This window comes from Olea europaea, chromosome 12 (genome assembly GCF_002742605.1).
Source record: "Olea europaea var. sylvestris chromosome 12, O_europaea_v1, whole genome shotgun sequence".
Taxonomy (NCBI): Eukaryota; Viridiplantae; Streptophyta; class Magnoliopsida; order Lamiales; family Oleaceae; genus Olea; species Olea europaea.
Window position 1 is genome coordinate 3104135 of NC_036248.1, and position 17399 is coordinate 3121533.

General features: G+C 34.5%; 3 protein-coding genes and 1 long non-coding RNA gene across 4 annotated transcripts; 2 read left to right on the top strand and 2 right to left on the bottom strand.

The window, feature by feature from the left end:
- Positions 1-966: 966 nt before the first annotated feature.
- LOC111406920 (protein ALF) lies at positions 967-3747 on the top strand. The gene is made up of 3 exons (XM_023036278.1): positions 967-1384; positions 1668-2029; positions 3302-3747. The coding sequence occupies exons 1-3, from the start codon at positions 967-969 to the stop codon at positions 3665-3667; spliced, it is 1146 nt and encodes a 381-aa protein (XP_022892046.1). The 3' UTR covers positions 3668-3747.
- Positions 3748-10224: 6477 nt separating this feature from the next.
- Positions 10225-13147, top strand: LOC111405215. Its single transcript, XM_023034006.1, has 3 exons — positions 10225-10436; positions 10541-10666; positions 12412-13147. The coding sequence occupies exons 1-3, from the start codon at positions 10287-10289 to the stop codon at positions 13114-13116; spliced, it is 981 nt and encodes a 326-aa protein (XP_022889774.1). The 5' UTR covers positions 10225-10286; the 3' UTR covers positions 13117-13147.
- Positions 11621-12535, bottom strand: LOC111405216. Its single transcript, XR_002704757.1, has 2 exons — positions 12438-12535; positions 11621-11996 (listed from the first exon to the last, which is right to left on the bottom strand). It is a non-coding gene; the product is annotated as an uncharacterized LOC111405216 (long non-coding RNA).
- A 1533-nt stretch (positions 13148-14680) lies between the features above and the next one.
- Positions 14681-16084, bottom strand: LOC111405217 (transcription initiation factor TFIID subunit 5-like). The gene is made up of 4 exons (XM_023034008.1): positions 15796-16084; positions 15445-15540; positions 15103-15178; positions 14681-15017 (listed from the first exon to the last, which is right to left on the bottom strand). Exons 1-4 carry the CDS (start codon positions 15942-15944, stop codon positions 14964-14966), a joined length of 375 nt encoding a protein of 124 aa, XP_022889776.1. The 5' UTR covers positions 15945-16084; the 3' UTR covers positions 14681-14963.
- Between the last annotated feature and the right edge of the window lie 1315 nt (positions 16085-17399).

The window sequence follows — 17399 nt, forward strand, 5'->3', positions numbered from 1 at the left end:
CCTTGTAAAGCATTATGGGTTGGCAGTGGTAATCAGTTGTGTAGAGAAATCACGACAAATAAGTACAAAACTGAGATATGCTTATGCATAGCTGCTGCTGCCACATGCATAGTGTATTGCATGAACCAAAAAAATCTTAAAGTGAAAAGAGAGTACGAAAAGAAGCGCCTTAATTCAGATTTCAGCAAGATTAGGCTACTGGGGCCTCTTTCTCTTTGTACTTTTCCTGCATTTCACATTGCCAAGGAATAGTATTTCTTAAATGTCTGTCCATTTATTACTCTTGCAAACTTGTTCCTATACAATCAGACCTAGTCAGTCACCTCCCAACTACTTGCATACTAATAGTTATGAATAAGTAGTTATGTACAGATATTTTAAAAACTCATTCGTGCATCGACGTTACAAAAATAAAGAGTCATGGATCGAGATTGGGAACTTTTATTTGAAGGATAGAACTTGAAATATTACGCCAATTCCTAGTTTTCTTAGTCGATTTTCAGTTTTCCCATATCTTCAATGTAATCAGAACAATTCTCGAACCCAATACCTAATTTTCATAGTCGAACTGGTTAGTTGTTCAAGTTTTTATGACACAGATGTATACTTCACATACCATCACTAATAGAAAACTTGTCTATAGTGACAAGTCATAAGTTCAGAATAAAAAAAGAATATTTTCAACAAAGCAAGTTTGAACTTTAAACCTTTGATATTCTACTCAAACGTTGTCACAAAATCATGTTACAATAATTAGCAGGTTGGATTGGAACTTGAGCAAGTAAAATCTAGTTAAATTCGAACTATTCACTCACTGCATGCAACGAATCCAGATAGCAATACAACAGTAAATCGTACGTACAGTATCAGTATCCAAAAGCAAAAGCACATTGCTATTCAGTTATAAGGAGCAGCTGCTGCTCACTATTTTCAACAGAAATTTCCATACACAAAATTCTTTAGCCAATGGATCCTGATGCATTTTCAGCAAGTTTGTTTAAATGGGACCCTAGATCCGCCGTGCCACCCCTTAGCCGGATGCTTGAAGCAGTAGCGCCACCTCCTCCTCCACCTCAGCCTATGCAGACATTTTCAGTGAGAGCAAGGGAGTTGGGAAGTTTAGAGGACTTGCTTCAACCTTATGGAATAAGATATTTTACTGCTGCTAAAATAGCTGAGCTTGGATTCACAGTTAACACACTATTGGATATGAAGGATGAGGAACTTGACGAAATGATGAACAGTTTATCACATATTTTCCGGTGGGATCTTCTTGTTGGGGAGAGGTACGGGATCAAGGCTGCTGTGAGGGCCGAAAGGCGGCGCCACCAGCTCCTCCTCCCCCAGGACACTACAAATGCCCTTGATGCACTCTCTCAAGAAGGTATTGTTTGCAATTTATTATTATTAATTTTTTCATTTTCTTTTAAAAATTGTAGCATGAAATGTTACATAAGTTTGCCAAGATTTATAGGAAGTTAAGTTTCCATTTCTATGAATTAAATACGTATTAATATCATGCATGATGAGAGCCAAATTGCAAGAAAATGTTTCGTATTCAGCAAGAAATATCATATGCAATATTACTCAAACATGCACATGTAACATTTTTCTTTCAATTTTTTATTTTATTTTTAAATTTCCCTTGTAAAAATTGATTAAACTAGGCTTATCGGTGGAGCCGGTCCAACATGAAAAGGAAGCCGGGGGCAGTGGCGGAAGGACGTGGGAGATGGTGGGAGGAGGAGGAGGCGAGAAGCAGCGACGAAGGAAAAAGGGACGGTCGAGAATAGTTTCATTGGAAGAGGAGGACGACGAGACTGAGGGAGCCGAGGAGAATGAGAGCGGCGGTGGTTGTGGAAGTGAGAGGCAACGCGAACATCCCTTCATCGTGACGGTACCCGGGGAAGTGGCACGTGGCAAGAAGAATGGCCTTGATTATCTCTTCCATCTCTATGAACAATGCCATGATTTCTTGATTCAAGTTCAGAATATCGCCAAGGAAAGAGGTGAAAAATGTCCCACGAAGGTCAGTTAACAATAAATTTTAATCTTTCATTCCATTTCAAATGGTTACCTTTTTATTCACACGATTTCATTTTCCTAGAAAGACTTGTTCTCTCGACTAATTTACTAGCCTTTGATGAAAATTAAAACTAAGATTTTAATGTTAGTCAAAGACAATAATTAATTCTAACCATGTATTTTATGGCCTCACAACTTTTAATCCAAACATTTTATTAAAATTTACTTAAAATCTGATTTTAATCAACATCAAACACATGCTAAGAGGACAACACGTGAATCATAACTAGGAATATACTATTTTTCGAGTAAAAATAATGATTTACCTCAAATTATATGTTCGACCAAATCTAGTTCGATTATATCTTTTCAATCCAATCACTCTTGACTAGTTGACCCTCTACTCCATAAGAAATTAGGGTCCGTTTGATTGTAAAAATAGAAAAGACAAATCAATTTCATGTAAATTGAAAAAGAAAAAATCATCAAAACCATAGGAGTGTATTTTCCATGGAATTGGCCAAAAACATGTTTTTAACTGTTTGTACCTTAGAATTCGAACTCCATTTTCACTTTTGTATCAAAAAGTCAATGTAGAAAATGAATTCTTCGAATATGACATTTTTCATGAAATTTCTGCCAATCAAACTAACCCTAATACAAAACCACTCTATATTAATACATAGTGACAATTAATATCTAGGACTCGTTTGACCTATTTTTTGAAGAACTTTTGTCATAGTGAATTTTTGAAGAGTGTGATTAAAATAAGAAAAAAAATTGTGTTTTCTAGATAAAGAGATTGTGATTAAAAATTAGTTCGTGAAAAAATGAGTTTTTAAAGAACTAGCTTAAACATGGGCTCAATACATTAAAAATTAAATAGAAATTAAAATAATAATCAATGAATAATTTTTTTTTGTAGATTTGTGTGCCAATTTTGGACTTTGTTGCGAGTTCCGTACTGTTAATCCTGAAAATGGTCAGTTTTGAAATTAACAGTCTCGAGGAGAAACTGACAAGTTCTAAATGTACGGACTCTTGGGCCTGATTTTAAAGGGACCTAATCCCATGCCCGTCCATCTTGCTGAAATGACACCTCATCTATCTTTTTGTGTTGGAACTCAAAACCTTGGTGCAAAAAAGTTTTGTCACCATGTTGCTTTACGGGCCGTGTTACACCTAACAAAACGGTTTAACGGTTATTCGTTTTTTTTTTTAAATAATATTTTCGCAATTATGCGAATAAATAATTATGTCTTGTGTGTAAATACAGGTGACTAATCAAGTTTTTAGGTTCGCAAAAAAATCGGGAGCAAGCTACATCAACAAGCCAAAAATGCGGCATTACGTTCACTGCTATGCACTGCATTGCCTCGATGAGGAGGCATCCAATGCGTTGCGAAGAAGTTTCAAGGAGCGAGGTGAAAACGTTGGGGCGTGGAGGCAGGCTTGTTACAAGCCTCTTGTGATTATTGCTGCACGACAAGGGTGGGACATCGATGCTATATTTAACGCGCATCCTCGACTTTCTATTTGGTACGTTCCGACCAAGATACGTCAGCTTTGCCATGCTGAACGCAGCAATGCCACCGCGTCCAGCTCTGTAACTGGTGGAGCTACTGATCACTTGCTATTCTAGAGTTTGTACCAAGGATTTGATGAATTATGTTACTTTCAGCTTATGATGAAATATTTGGCTAATATCTTTAGTCTTCATTGTGCTCGACATAATGGTAACTTTGACTTGAACTTTTTTTTTTTTTTTTTTTGGATTTTAATTGAGTCAATGAACTATATTGTCTGTTACAAATGAGTGATCTTCTATCGATGCGTGCCAATTAATTTAACTAACAGATATATTGATGGATTCTTCATGTGCGAAAATTATGCTTTTACTTTTTTCTCTTTCAAGACAACAATTTAGTTGTCTTAGACAAACGAGGAAATTAATAAAATAACATGTGGCTATGTTAATATACGTGTTGCAATATGATGCATCGTGTACATTAATTTAGAGTTGTGTTTAAAATAAAAAGTCATGCCCTTGAAAGGTTGTATCATTTAAATGGAGAGTCGATGGACAACCATTATAAAGCTCATATTCATAAAGACGTTCGAATGACAGTACTTGTGTGAAAATTTTATACGACTGGTAAACAATACATCTTAGTAAAAGTGAGAGAGTAAAACTTAGTTACAAGTAATATTCACTCGCAAAAAAATTCAATGCGGGATGATACAAGTGTTTGATAGCTATAAGATGTGTCGATTAAATGTGTTGTTGTCTAGACCTGCATAGCAATTCCACTTGGTGCGAATCTCGACTTTGTCAAAAGCCTAGGAAATAGTCTAGAAATTTTGTTTTGATAATAGGTGGGATTCTAGTCTAGCTAGTTTGGAGACAACTGTTTGTCAATTTATTAGGCCTAAGTGGGCCTCCCAATGTTGACGGTAAATTCTAATATTTTGTCAATTACAGAATTCCCGATATTTGAAAATTACTGTACAAAAGTCAAGCCAGAAGGTTTTTTTATTCAAATTTCAAGTTTTGAAAATATTAAATATTCCCCCACTTATACCAAACCCTAACTCACTTCTCTCTCTCTCTCTAAACACACACAACAGTCACTTCTCTCCCTCTCTCGGTGTCGCTTCTCTTCTTCCTAATCTCTCCTCTCTCTCGACAGTGGTGGCGCCGACCTTGATATGAGAGGTTGTAACATCCCAAAATTTTCTAGTAAAAATTTTTAATATTTTAGGGACTTAATTTAATGATAGAATAAATGTTATTAGGGATTGTGATTAAAAATAATATTATGGGGATTGAAAATGCAATTTTATAATTGCATATTTGCCCAAGGGTTAAAGGTGCAATTTTATAAACAAAGAAATAATTGCATATGTGGTTCAATGTCTAAAGATGTAATTTTAAAATCCAATCAAATGATTGCACATTAACATAGAGGTTATATGTGCAATTTCATAAATTGCACACTTAATCCTTACCATTAACTATAAATAGAGGATAGTTGTGAAATGTGACCTACCATTCTTCCCACCATATTCACTCCTTAAGGTATGTCTTTTCATTAAGTTAATTATTTTAAATTTTTCTTTAGTTAATTATTTATTTAGATAATTATTTAATTATTTTAAGTACTTAATTGGTTTATAAATAGGAATTAAAATTTGTTGCTTCAGGGTTTGATAAAAGATAATATTATATTTAAGTTTAATTAATAAAATCAAGGAAGATAAACTATAATTTTTCCATTTCAAAATCTAAACTTTGGAAATTTTAAAACTTATAAACTAGCTGAAGATATATTGAGTCTTAGTTTACTTAGCTTACATTATTAAGGATTGTATAAAATAGTTTTGGGGGAAAATATAGTGAGTAAGGAAGAAGTGAGTAGGGATAGAAAATAACTTGGTATAACAATTGTTAATATCATCATGATAATGGGTATGGAAATTGGACCACTACTACATTTATATATGTGGTAAATTTAAATGGGAAGAAAGATAACAATTAGCACTTGAGGCTTAAATTTAAATTACTTTGATTTAGTTATGTGATAAGATGTGAAGAAAAATTGTTATAATGCATAGCATCAATGGTGAGATATGATGAAAATGTGGTAAAGAAGAATATGAATTGAATAAGAAAAATTTCTAATAGGTATGGATGTATATATATATACTTGTGTTAATTGAAATGAAAAGTGGATCAAGCATGAAATGGGAAAGTAATATGGTAGTGTATTGGCTAACTTAAATTGTATATGTAATAATTTTATGAAATTTAGTTAATGACGATAACGAGAATTTAATTTAGATTATTATCGTTATTATTATTACTACTAGATGACAATAAACTAGTATCATTATTTTGATTAGGGGTATGCTATTAAATAACATATATTATCTTATAAGTTTAGTCTAGATGTGATAATCGGGAAATAATAAGATAAGATATGATTAATGTAGAGATTATTGTGTTAATGCAGATATTGATCAAGGAAATAACGAAAAAGGTAAATATTGATGTGTTTTCAATTACAGTGCAAAATACATTAATATGTGGTTGTTTCTTTTGTTATGTGACATGGTAGGATGTTACATGTGCATTGAGTTTATTTGGAAAATGTAGGGATAATTACATTTTCAAGATCATACGTACTTTGTGTTGCAGTTAAAAATTTTGAATGTGAATTCCATTATAGATGAACCGCATTGTTGTGTCCGAATAACTGTACCGCTTTGAAGCTCTTGACGGTCATTAAGGGTAGCCAAAGATAGGGTATTGGGAGTTTTACACTTGTATATATGCAGTGTCAGGAGGTCCCTTGGAGGCCTTGGGACTGCGGATAGGCACCTTGAGCGCGCTGTATATATGTAGGCCAGACATTGAGTCTGTATGTATGATATAATGATGCATCTTGAGTCTCAATGGACAACGATGGATGCGTTGATATTGGTTTGCACGCAGGAAAAAAGGCCATGTTATTCTGAGCTCGTAAGGTACACTATAATAAGGATTTTGGCCCATGTATGTTTGACATGCATCTTTGCATCATCGTATTTACTGAACTTAATGGTTCACGTTTTATATTTTATACTATAGATGCCACCGCGAGAGACTGAAATTGTCCGAACCACTAGACATGCTGAAATTATTGAGGTCAAAGCTATACATGTTATATATAGACGTACCCACTATACATGTTTTTATACAATGATCGACGAGGAAGAAGAGATCGAAACTTTTGAAGACGGGGAGGATTTTGTAATGGTAATGATTGATATTTACGACTTGGTCACTTGTCATTATGTAAATACTATAATGTATGTGGAGTAAACAGCAAGTGGCATTGTGTAAAATAGGAAAATGATGCCTAGTAAAATAGTGTAGTAAAAATGAAAGAATTTTGACAAATTTTGATATAACACCATACCAGCCTGCTGTAGAATAGATCTATAGGAAACTTTTGAAAAATCTGAAGGCATTTCTTTTGATAAAAATTTTTTGATAGTCATATGACTAAGGTGTAATGAGGTATATTTTGTAAGACAAAATTCTCTTTTGGTATAATATAAACTTGACGGTTCTTTGAACTCTTTATATTCTGAAATTTGATTTCCTTGATATGTTTTGATTTTACTACAAAATATTTGATATGATTTTAATCTAAGGATAAAAATAAATAAATTAGGGAAATTAAGAGTAGTGCGTCTCAGTATAAATGGAGTGGTATCAGAGCCAGGTTTTGATAACATCCTGAAGACTTAACATGTATAGTTGGGGACTGAGTAAACATTGGCATGCTGGTATGTATATTTATTATTTAAGAAATTTCTTTTACTGAATTTATTTAATGAAGTAGTGTTTTGAATTGCTAGTGAAAAGTATAAGTTTGATCGTACTAAGGAAAGCATCCTATTTAAGTTAGGGAATGCGTAGTTTGTCTTAAGAATTATTAAAGCGAAAATCTAAACCCATTTATAATATAGGTTGTGTTGTGAGATTCATATTTTCACTAACTTCCAAATTAAATAGTTGAACCTCTCATTGTAATTGCGCTAGTAAGTTATTTTCATGAAAGGTCTTTCGATTGAGGGCATCAGCTACAACATTAACTTTTCCAGGATGATAATTGATACTACAATCATAATCCTTGACTAACTCAAGCATCGCCTTTGTTGCATTTTCAACTCCTTTTGAGTGAAAGAGCACTTAAAACTCTTGTGATCTGTATAATCTCACAACGTTCTTCATAAAGATAATCCCTCCATATTTTCAATGCAAACACCACAGCTGCTAATTATAAATCATGAGTAGGGTAATTCTTTTCATATTCCTTCAATTGGTATGAAGCATAAGCAATAGCCTTACCATTTTGCATTAAAACACACCCAAGTCCATTTCCAGAGGCGTCACTATACACCACAAAATTTTCAGAGATAGACGGAAGAGCTAGTACCGGTGTTGTAGTTAGCCTCTTCTTAAGTTCCTGAAAACTTCGCTCACATGCCTCCGACCAAATAAAAGGTACTCCTTTTCAAGTTAATGGAACTGCAATCCTTGAAAATCCCTCAACAAAACGACGATAATATTCTACAAGTCCCAAGAAACTTCGAACTTCCGTGACATTTGTTAGTCGTGGCCAATTTGTTACAGCTTCGATCTTGCTTGAGTCAACGCTTTGAACTAAGATATGTGCTGAAGCACATAATACCCCATATTTTGTTCATCCAAAAGCTACAAAAATGTATCGCGACATTAAACTCCATTTTTGGTGGCCAAGAATGAAACGTCACATCTCATAATATGTGAGTAAGTGTCTAACTTGTCAACAAGTTAAAGCTGAACATCAACGTCCAGCAGGACTTCTTCAACCATTGCAAATACCTAAATGGAAATGGGAAAAGATTACAATGGATTTTGTGGTGGGATTGCCCCGAACAGAAAAGAATTATGATGCTAATTGGGTTATAGTGGATCGACTAACTAAGTCGGCGCACTTTTTACTTGTTCGAACCACTTTTCCCCGAAAAAATATGCCCAATTATATGTACAAGAAATTGTACGTCTACATGGTATTCCAACATCAATAATATATGATCAGGATCCTCGATTCTTATCAGCATTTTGGAAAGGATTACACCAAGCTTTAGGTACTGGACTCTCCTTTAGTACAGCATTTCATCCTCAAGCAGATGACCAATTGGAACGAACCATTCAAATATTAGAGGATATGTTATGCGTTTGTACTTTAGATTTTTCGAGAAAGTGGAACAAGTATCTACCTTTGATAGAATTTTCCTATAACAATAGTTATCAATCTTAAATTGGAATGGCTCCTTTTGAGGTTTTATATGGCCGCAAGTGTAGATCGCCTATACATTGGGATGAAATTGGAGAGAAACGGGTTTTAGGGCCAGAACTAGTGCGAGATATGGTTGATGCAGTAAAAATTATCCGGCAACGTCTTGCTACCGCTCAGGATCGTCAAAAGAAGTATGCTTTCAGATCTTCGGCCTTGATTTTGGGCTACTCTGCGCACGACTTGAGCGTCGATATTACAGCGATGGTGGAGGTTTGTTCTGGCGTGTGCCACATTGACTGCCTTTCGAGCGCCAGTGACAAACATAGTGTTGTGCACGCTGAGCTGTTACCAATAGTTGGTGCGGTGGTGGTTTTCATGTGGTGTTAGCGGTGATTGTGATGTGTTGTGGAGGGGGTGTATGGTGTTTGTGACCAAGTATTGTGGTGGAATGGGATCTAGATTGGGTGTAGTGTTACGGTGGTGTGGTGCAAGCGTTGATTGGGTGGTGGTGATTTGTGGCCAAAATTTGTGCTGGATTGAGACCAGTGTAGTGGGGTGTTTGGAATCTATGACCAACTATTTAGTCGTCTGTGACCAACTATTTCGCTGATTTATGACAAAAAATTAGGTGTTTGTGACTGAAAAATAAATCCAGACCAATAAACTGTGACCTATGTGATCCATCAATAAAATATGACCTGTAATTTGAATGATCTGTGATCTAAGAATAAATCTGTAATCTACAAAAATTTTGATTTATGACATCAAAATAATATGTAATCAGTTAATTTGATGATATGTGAAAAATGAATAAATCTGTGATCGATAATTATGAATCTGTTATTATTAATTGTATAACAATGATTTTATTATACTTAATTAATTATAAACATACCTGAATTTTGAACTTTTAAACTATTGACCTAGCTTTTGAATTGGTGTAAACAATACACTTGAAATTTGAATTTTTCCCTTATTTCTTTAACCCAAAACTTTCATGCTTATAATCAAATAGATTATAATGTAATCATAAATTAGGGTAGACAGAAAAACTTTTTAATCCGTGATCGCTTGATTTTAGTGAAATCTCAATTGGGTCCCAAAGTTTTAATTTTCATCAATTGGGAAGATGACAATTGACAAAGTGGTGAGATATGAAATTGAATTGTGGTTTAATGACCTGATTGAAAGCAAATTGTAGTTTAGAAAGCAATTGAGACAATAAAGTTTATTAAGCATATTAATATTTAGCTTAAAAGTTCAGTGATCACAGATGAAATTTACCCGATTCTTAGCGAGCATCCTCAGTTTAAGTAAATCTTAGGGTAAAAAAACTTGTTAGCATTGGCCATCTATACGTGTTTATTCATTCTCTCTGCAGTTTCAATTCAGACAAAATTTCCTCTTTTTTCCCGCCAAAAAGAAGCAATGAATGGGCGGACGCCTGGTTTTCACTCCCATTTTCCACCAAAAATCGCCGATCTCCGATTGAAGATTCTGCAGATTGTTTCTCGTCATGAACAGCTAAAACTGGCGTTTAATCAGCTCAATTCTCAGATCAAAGACAGTTTGCGCGAAGTAGAATTTCAATAGATCGATTAATTAAGCTAATGATAGAAAAATCAAATTATTTTAAATTATTAGCTCACAGCGTTTGATTAATCTATGTCGTGGTTGTGAAGGCGGAAGATGTATTTACCTCCCTGGCTCTGCCGCTGATGAAGCTGGTGGGATTGAAGACCGTTGAAATGGCTGAGGAGGGAAGATTCAGTACTATCATTACCGATACTAACCGTTCACATTCTCAAGTATTCTCTCTGTTTTTTTAATCAAATGTTCTGATTTTTTTTTTTTTTTTGTATCTGTTCATTTGTTCTTTACATAAGTCTTAAGTTTTATTTTTCAATTCGGAACTCTGAGTTGTGTTCATGGCAAATCCTATGCGGAGTTGAGAATGCTAGTTTCTAAGCTTGGGTAATACAGTGTCAATGTTGCGCATCATGCTTCAGTGCTTGTACCACTACTTAGGCACGGGCTTTACCTTCTATGCTTATTCCCTTAATCCATACTGTACAACTGTAAATCAGTCAGTCTTATTGCTTTACTGGGAACATGCCGACAATAATTAAAATTGCGATGTGTATTTTAAGTATTAGCAACTGCATCAAATGTAGTACATTGTTCTTCAGTGCTTGTACCTTTACTTAAACTAGTCAAAGCTTCTAGGATCATAATCGTTCGTACATCTTTATTTTTTGAACCTGAATGTTTTTTCTTTTATTCGAAATTTAAGAAGCTATAGAAGAGTGCGTGCGCCGTGTGCTTTGATGCACGTATTTGGTGTGAGTCCCAAGCACTGATTATACTGAAGCGCCTGTTTTTTTCTTTCTTTTGTCCTTTTTGTGACGGTGCATAAAATAAGGATCTTGTATCAAAACGTGAGGTAGGGTTGCTGGCGTGGAAGCGGAATTGAAGAACTTATCAGATCAGTTTCAGCAATCCAGAAATCAGATAACTTGGCTAATAATATGGAGGCGAATACTTATATCATAACAATGATCTTTGAGTGCATTAAATATGAGTGGATGAGTTGTTCTCCTGAAACTCTGATTGCGTTTTTAGCTTTCACAAGCCTAGGTTAGGATTATCTGATACAACACATAATGGAAGTATGGAACAAAGTGGCAAAGAAACTCAGTGAGGTTTATATAGTAATCCTGAAACCTGGTAAATAGTACTGATGAGTACGGAGACAAAGAAAATGGATGAAAAATCTGTATTCATTACTGTACACTACAGCCAAGTTGAATTTTTACAGAATATATGAAGCTGTAAAATCAAAGAGACAACCAACGCCTGAGGCAAAGTAATTACATTGATGAAGAAAAACGTTTAACATAAATTACTCCTAAACTTGAGTGTTTTTGATTGCTCTTAATTCTTGGATAAGAGTGATTCTCATCCTTATAACACATTCTTCGGAGGCATCCCCTGGTGGTGAAATATAATTATGTAGCTGGCCCGAAATTTTCTAGGAATAAGGCTTAAATTGTTATTATATTTTCTGCAAGAGCCTTCATGAGATTTTCCTTTTACAACATCAAGGTAGCCGGTAGGCAGATGAGCAGCACCTACATTCTAGCACATAAACCATATAAACCATTATTTCAATCTCAAAAGAAAATTTCCTTGGTGCAATGACACAAGATTATCAATAGATACATAATTACGATGTGTGAACAAACAGTTACTTTACTTTCTGCATGTGTCTATATTAGGTTTCAAAGCTCAGGAACTTTGAGAACTGAGCTTTCCATTTCTGGTACTTGCATTGATATCACTCTGGATATTTTTGTCAAATTATAGTCAATCTCCATGTGGAGAGCAGCATATTTGGTTTTACAATTCTTTCATTTGAAGCTCAACATACCTCTCTACCCTGGAATTTCAAATTTATGAGTACTGTCATAGAAATTTCCTCTGTGAAATTTGAATCTCAAAGATAAATAGTTTTTCTTTATACATACTCAGTTGCTTGTAAATGAATTTGCAGGAAGAAAGCTATACAGATAGAGCTACCTCAGCAGGCAAAGAGCTGAGGGAGAAACAAAAGTTGCAGCTTTTGCAACTGATTCATCTTCTTAAACAAATTGAAATCCAGGTTAACTCAAGCAAAAGTGACATCCTCGAGACTCTTTATGGCCATCAAGTGTCCATCAGAAGATTCTTTCATAAAGCTTTTGCGCATGTTTCTGCTATTCATCAATCAAGCCATGACAATGGCATGTCTCTGATGATGCTAAAACTCCTCAAAGCTTCATTTGACCATGTTGGAGCAGCCGTTAGCTCAGTGGAGGTTGGAGTAGATAGCCTGATACGTGATCTTGCTGAAAAAATGTGTAATCCCATGGTTGAGTATGTCCATGCTCTAAAGGGTGAATTTACAACAGGAACATGCAATCGCCTATTGACTGTAGTTGAAGAGATAGAGGGGGCAATGAGAGTCAGGAGGCTAGAGTTGCAGGAAGCAAGGAACAGAGCAGTATTGGCAGAAAAAAGTAGGCTCGAGTTATTGAGAAAGTTGAAGGAATCAGAAGAGATGGTGAAAAAACTTACAACACACGACAGATTCCTATTGGAAGATAACAGGAAAACAAAGGAAAACTTGATGCAGCAAAAGGTATTGTTACATATCATCATTTGTTTTTATCTGGTGCTTATGTTGCAGCAAATTTTACAAGCAGGAAAAAAAAGTTAAATTTTAATACGGGAAGTATATTCATTAGCATTGCACATAAATTAAACAAATCTACTATAGGTTTGTTCAACGGGAATTATGGTCATGGAATGCATCCTGTATAATGAAACTCAGTTTGGTTGCATTGCATTTCTGAATTTGTTTAAATGTCTCTTTCAGTACAGATATATTACTGGATATGATATGTATGAATGTCAAGTATAAATTCTCATTTTTTTAAGGATAGCCTGATCAGCTGACCATATGCTATATGTTTAATGGCCTTTAACAAAGATGTTTTCGAATTTTTTGTCTTCTCTAACTGTGGTGGAAGATCAAGCTAAAGACGACAAGTTGATATGGGAACTGCTCAGAAACAAAAGGAAGTATCAGATACCAGACAGTCCATCTGGTCCGGAACAGCTTCTAGGCATAGGAACTTATGACAAAAACCTTAAATCAACAAGCAAGATTTCCTCAATCAGTTGCATAATTACAAGGCCACAAACAAAAGGGCACTCCAGGCTACTCTTGGGTTCTTCTCCTTCAGCAAACGCTCAAAGAGTCTTGTCCCGCAAGCGTGTTACTCCTTGACTTCAAGCTTAAATCAGTGCATCATTCTAGAAGCTTCAGGGGACATTGTAATTAGAGAAACTAATGGTCTCTTTGGCTTCCTATTGTTCTTGACTTTTTGCTCCACGTATAACAGGCAATTACAGGGAAAAAGAACAATCATACTACGAGTACATAATTTTTTGACAGAAAGACCTTACAAACAACACATAGCGCGACATCATTGAAAGATGAGAAATAGGGAAAAAAATAATCCACTTACATCTCGATGAAGACATCTTTGAAATCATCAAATACGTGGATCCTAATATTACAGCATTATTAAATAGTTCGTTTTTCATTTTAAAGGCATTGGTAACAACGTTTTATGGAAATTTGACTATTTGGGTTACGGTTTTTAGAAGGAACAAGTAGACCCTAGTGTTTCAAAATAATTGCACAACAAACCTGCAAGATGTCTAGTTTTACATTTAATTTCATTGGAAGAAACCCAACTTACAGATTTGTTTCGTTTTGATCAACCAACTTCAATTTGTTTAGAACTTATCCCCTAACTTATATTCTACTTTTAATTTCATCACTATAAAAAAAAATTAATTATTATTTACCAACAATATTTTGCCAAGATATAGCATACTAATCAAAAGTTGCTAAATTAGGCCCCTTTTTGAGCTCCATTATAAATAAATTTTGGGAAAATTATATTTTGTAATAATGATTTTTTGAAAAATGTGTGATTAAAAAGAAGAAAAACTTAGATTTATATGTAATATCATTTTATTATAGAAGAGAAGTACATTTTGAAATTAATGAAACCCAAACAGAGGATGTTAGCAAGACTACTGTTTGAAACAAAACACGAACTTTGATTATTATGCCAAAAATCACATTTTAATATAGATTTTTTAGGTTATTATGTTCCATGATGAAATTAAGAATGCTCGACTACAATCTGAGCCAAGTAGTTCATATGCTCATCGGGTTTCAATTGTAATTTATATTAAGGCATAGATAAAATAAGCAAGAAAAAACGAACAGGTGTTACTTATTATCTCCTAGAGAATCAGAGAGAGGATTTAAGATACATAACTATTTCTTAAGCACCTCAGAAATAATGTGCTCTAGAATTAAAGTACTATTCAAAACTTCCCAACAAAAATCCAGAAGAAAAAGAAACAATTGCAACTAGAAAAATAAAATGCAACAGGAGGCAAGACTGGCAGTGCATTCTACAAGATTCTCTACCCAATGGAACAAAATCTCTGAAGTCCACAGCATATCATCGAGATATTTTTTCACGCAATTTTTGTTAGAGCCCCAGCCGCGAATAGAAGATTCCTTCGTGAGAACTGTTACAAAAGAACCGTAGAAACAGATTTCAGAAGATCCCAACACATAAATAGACAACAGAAGTGATCATTAGTCTGTATATACCTGCAAAGCATAGACTGGAGTGGATTTGGTGGGCAAGGTCTTCAACGATCTGAGTCTGTTCGTTTTTCCATTTTTGCTGGTGAAAAAAATATTACAGCACATAATTAATAACAAAGCAACAAAAGTTAGCTACCAAGTTAGCTTTTTCTGAAGCATTCATTCATTGAATTTACAAGCGAAAGATTTTTCATTTCTATGGTACTAACTCCTGAATTATTGCAGAGGGAGAGAGATTATGGAAGTAGATCTTCTTTCATGTATAGCTACTGCACTATTCATTACAGAGCCTACCTCTTTTCTACTTATCATCTACATAAAAACAGTCTGTTAAAACGAACTTACTTTTCCTCAGTTTTTGACACCTTCAAGCTCTTGGTCACATCCCATATTTTCACAGTGCTATCAGCAGAACCAGATGCAAGAAGTGAACCTTCACAGCTGTAAAACATGCAACAAATGACAATTCGTAAATCAACCTTTTCACTTGATATGCAATATAAAAATTAAGCCCCTGGTTGAGCCCCATTTTGGGATAGTTATTTAAGGAGAATGTATCGTTTAAAAAGGAAAAAAAAATCGGTTTATATGTAAAACTATTTTATGGGAGAATGTATGGTTGAAAATGAATTTTGAAAAAAAAAGGGCCAAACATCAACTAAATGAGATGCTTGGGATATAGAAAATATTTTGCACCTGAAAGAAAGAGACCATACGCAGGAGGAATGACCAACCAATGGGGAAACACAACATCCGCTTGCAAGATCCCACATCATGATCTTACCATCTTCATCACCAGATGCCATGTAACGACCATCTGGTGACATTGCCAAGCATAGGATCATACTTCGATGACCAATGAAAATTCTAACGCATTCCCCACTTTGAACGTCCCACAAGCGCACGGTCCTGTCACTGGATCCAGTCGCAACGTAGTTGCAGTTTGCATGCCATTGCACACACTAAGAAATGAAAAAGTAATATTACGATTGAAATCTTTAGTATGAACAAAATTGTGTTAATCCAAATAAGACAAAAAAATCGGTCGTTACAACTCACACAAAGTTAAAGTATCAGAAATATCAAAAAACTAGGTTATTTTTTTCAAAGAACAAAGTAAAAGGAGGTACTTTCAGCACATATTACGTCCTTGATATATAATAATCTAACATTGGTAAATAGTTCAGACTCCTTTGGGTCATTAACCTTTGATTAACGCTGAACTGATTCTCTCAAATCATTGAATACGCCTTGGTCTTGGGTGAATCAGCCTCGCCCATACTTCCATTGTATGACTCATGACACGAATTTGTACAATTTTAAATATCCCTTTATTCTTATAAATAGGCACAATAAAAGTTCTCCTTCATTTCATATACTTTCATTCTTTAAAATCTCACCGAACAATTTTGTAAACCATATAATCACCTCATCCAAACAATTCCCTACTTTTTCTAATCTTCATCCTCTTTACATCCCTTCATTTCCAAAAGGCGGATTTTTCAAGTATAATAAACATTCCTATCCACAACTGAGTTCGAGAAATCTCGAATCTCCAAACTAAGCCTATCATTAAATAATTTGCGAAAATAATGCTCCAGTCTTTCTGTTATCTCATCATTACAAAATAAAGCTCTTTGTTTCTCACATTTAGCCCTTGTTTGAGTTTGAGCCCCATTCTTTCCAAAGAAATACATTCTTAAACAGTATTTTGACATCATTTCAACCACATATTCTTCAATAAAATAATATTACACGCAAATTCAAAACTTTTCCTCATTTTTTAACTACACATTTCCCATCAATATACTATTCAAAAATTCATTTTCTCTTCTGTTATCTCATCATTACAAAATAAAGCTCTTTGTTTCTCACATTTAGCCCTTGTTTGAGTTTGAGCCCCATTCTTTCCAAAAAAATACATTCTTAAACAGTATTTTGACATCATTTCAACCACATATTCTTCAATAAAATAATATTACACGCAAATTCAAAACTTTTCCTCATTTTTTAACTACACATTTCCCATCAATATACTATTCAAAAATTCATTTTCTTCCCCAAAATGGGGCACAAACAAGGGCTTAATATGCTAGAATTTATTCGGATCTCTACTTTCCTTCACCCATTGCCGAGATATCTCGTGAATAGATTTCTCCTCTTCCTTGTTTCCAAGATAACTATACAACTTCCCATGTTCTTCTACGTAGAACCTTTGAATTATATTCGTGGCTTTTCATTGAGCTAACTTGTACTTCTCAAAATCATCAATGTTTTCATATTTTTTTTCAACATTTCTT

Excerpts from the sequence above, each read along its gene's own strand:
- LOC111405217 (XM_023034008.1), bottom strand. The coding sequence starts at position 15,944 with ATGATCCTATGCTTGGCAATGTCACCAGATGGTCGTTACATGGCATCT. Across the intron at positions 15,179-15,444 it reads GTGTCAAAAACTGAGGAAAA|CAAAAATGGAAAAACGAACA; the intron begins GTAAGTTCGTTT and ends TTTTTTCACCAG. Across the intron at positions 15,018-15,102 it reads CTCCAGTCTATGCTTTGCAG|TTCTCACGAAGGAATCTTCT; the intron begins GTATATACAGAC and ends CTTTTGTAACAG.
- LOC111406920 (XM_023036278.1), top strand. The coding sequence starts at position 967 with ATGGATCCTGATGCATTTTCAGCAAGTTTGTTTAAATGGGACCCTAGA. Across the intron at positions 1,385-1,667 it reads TGATGCACTCTCTCAAGAAG|GCTTATCGGTGGAGCCGGTC; the intron begins GTATTGTTTGCA and ends TGATTAAACTAG. Across the intron at positions 2,030-3,301 it reads GTGAAAAATGTCCCACGAAG|GTGACTAATCAAGTTTTTAG; the intron begins GTCAGTTAACAA and ends GTGTAAATACAG.
- LOC111405215 (XM_023034006.1), top strand. The coding sequence starts at position 10,287 with ATGAATGGGCGGACGCCTGGTTTTCACTCCCATTTTCCACCAAAAATC. Across the intron at positions 10,437-10,540 it reads TCAAAGACAGTTTGCGCGAA|GCGGAAGATGTATTTACCTC; the intron begins GTAGAATTTCAA and ends GTGGTTGTGAAG. Across the intron at positions 10,667-12,411 it reads CTAACCGTTCACATTCTCAA|GAAGAAAGCTATACAGATAG; the intron begins GTATTCTCTCTG and ends ATGAATTTGCAG.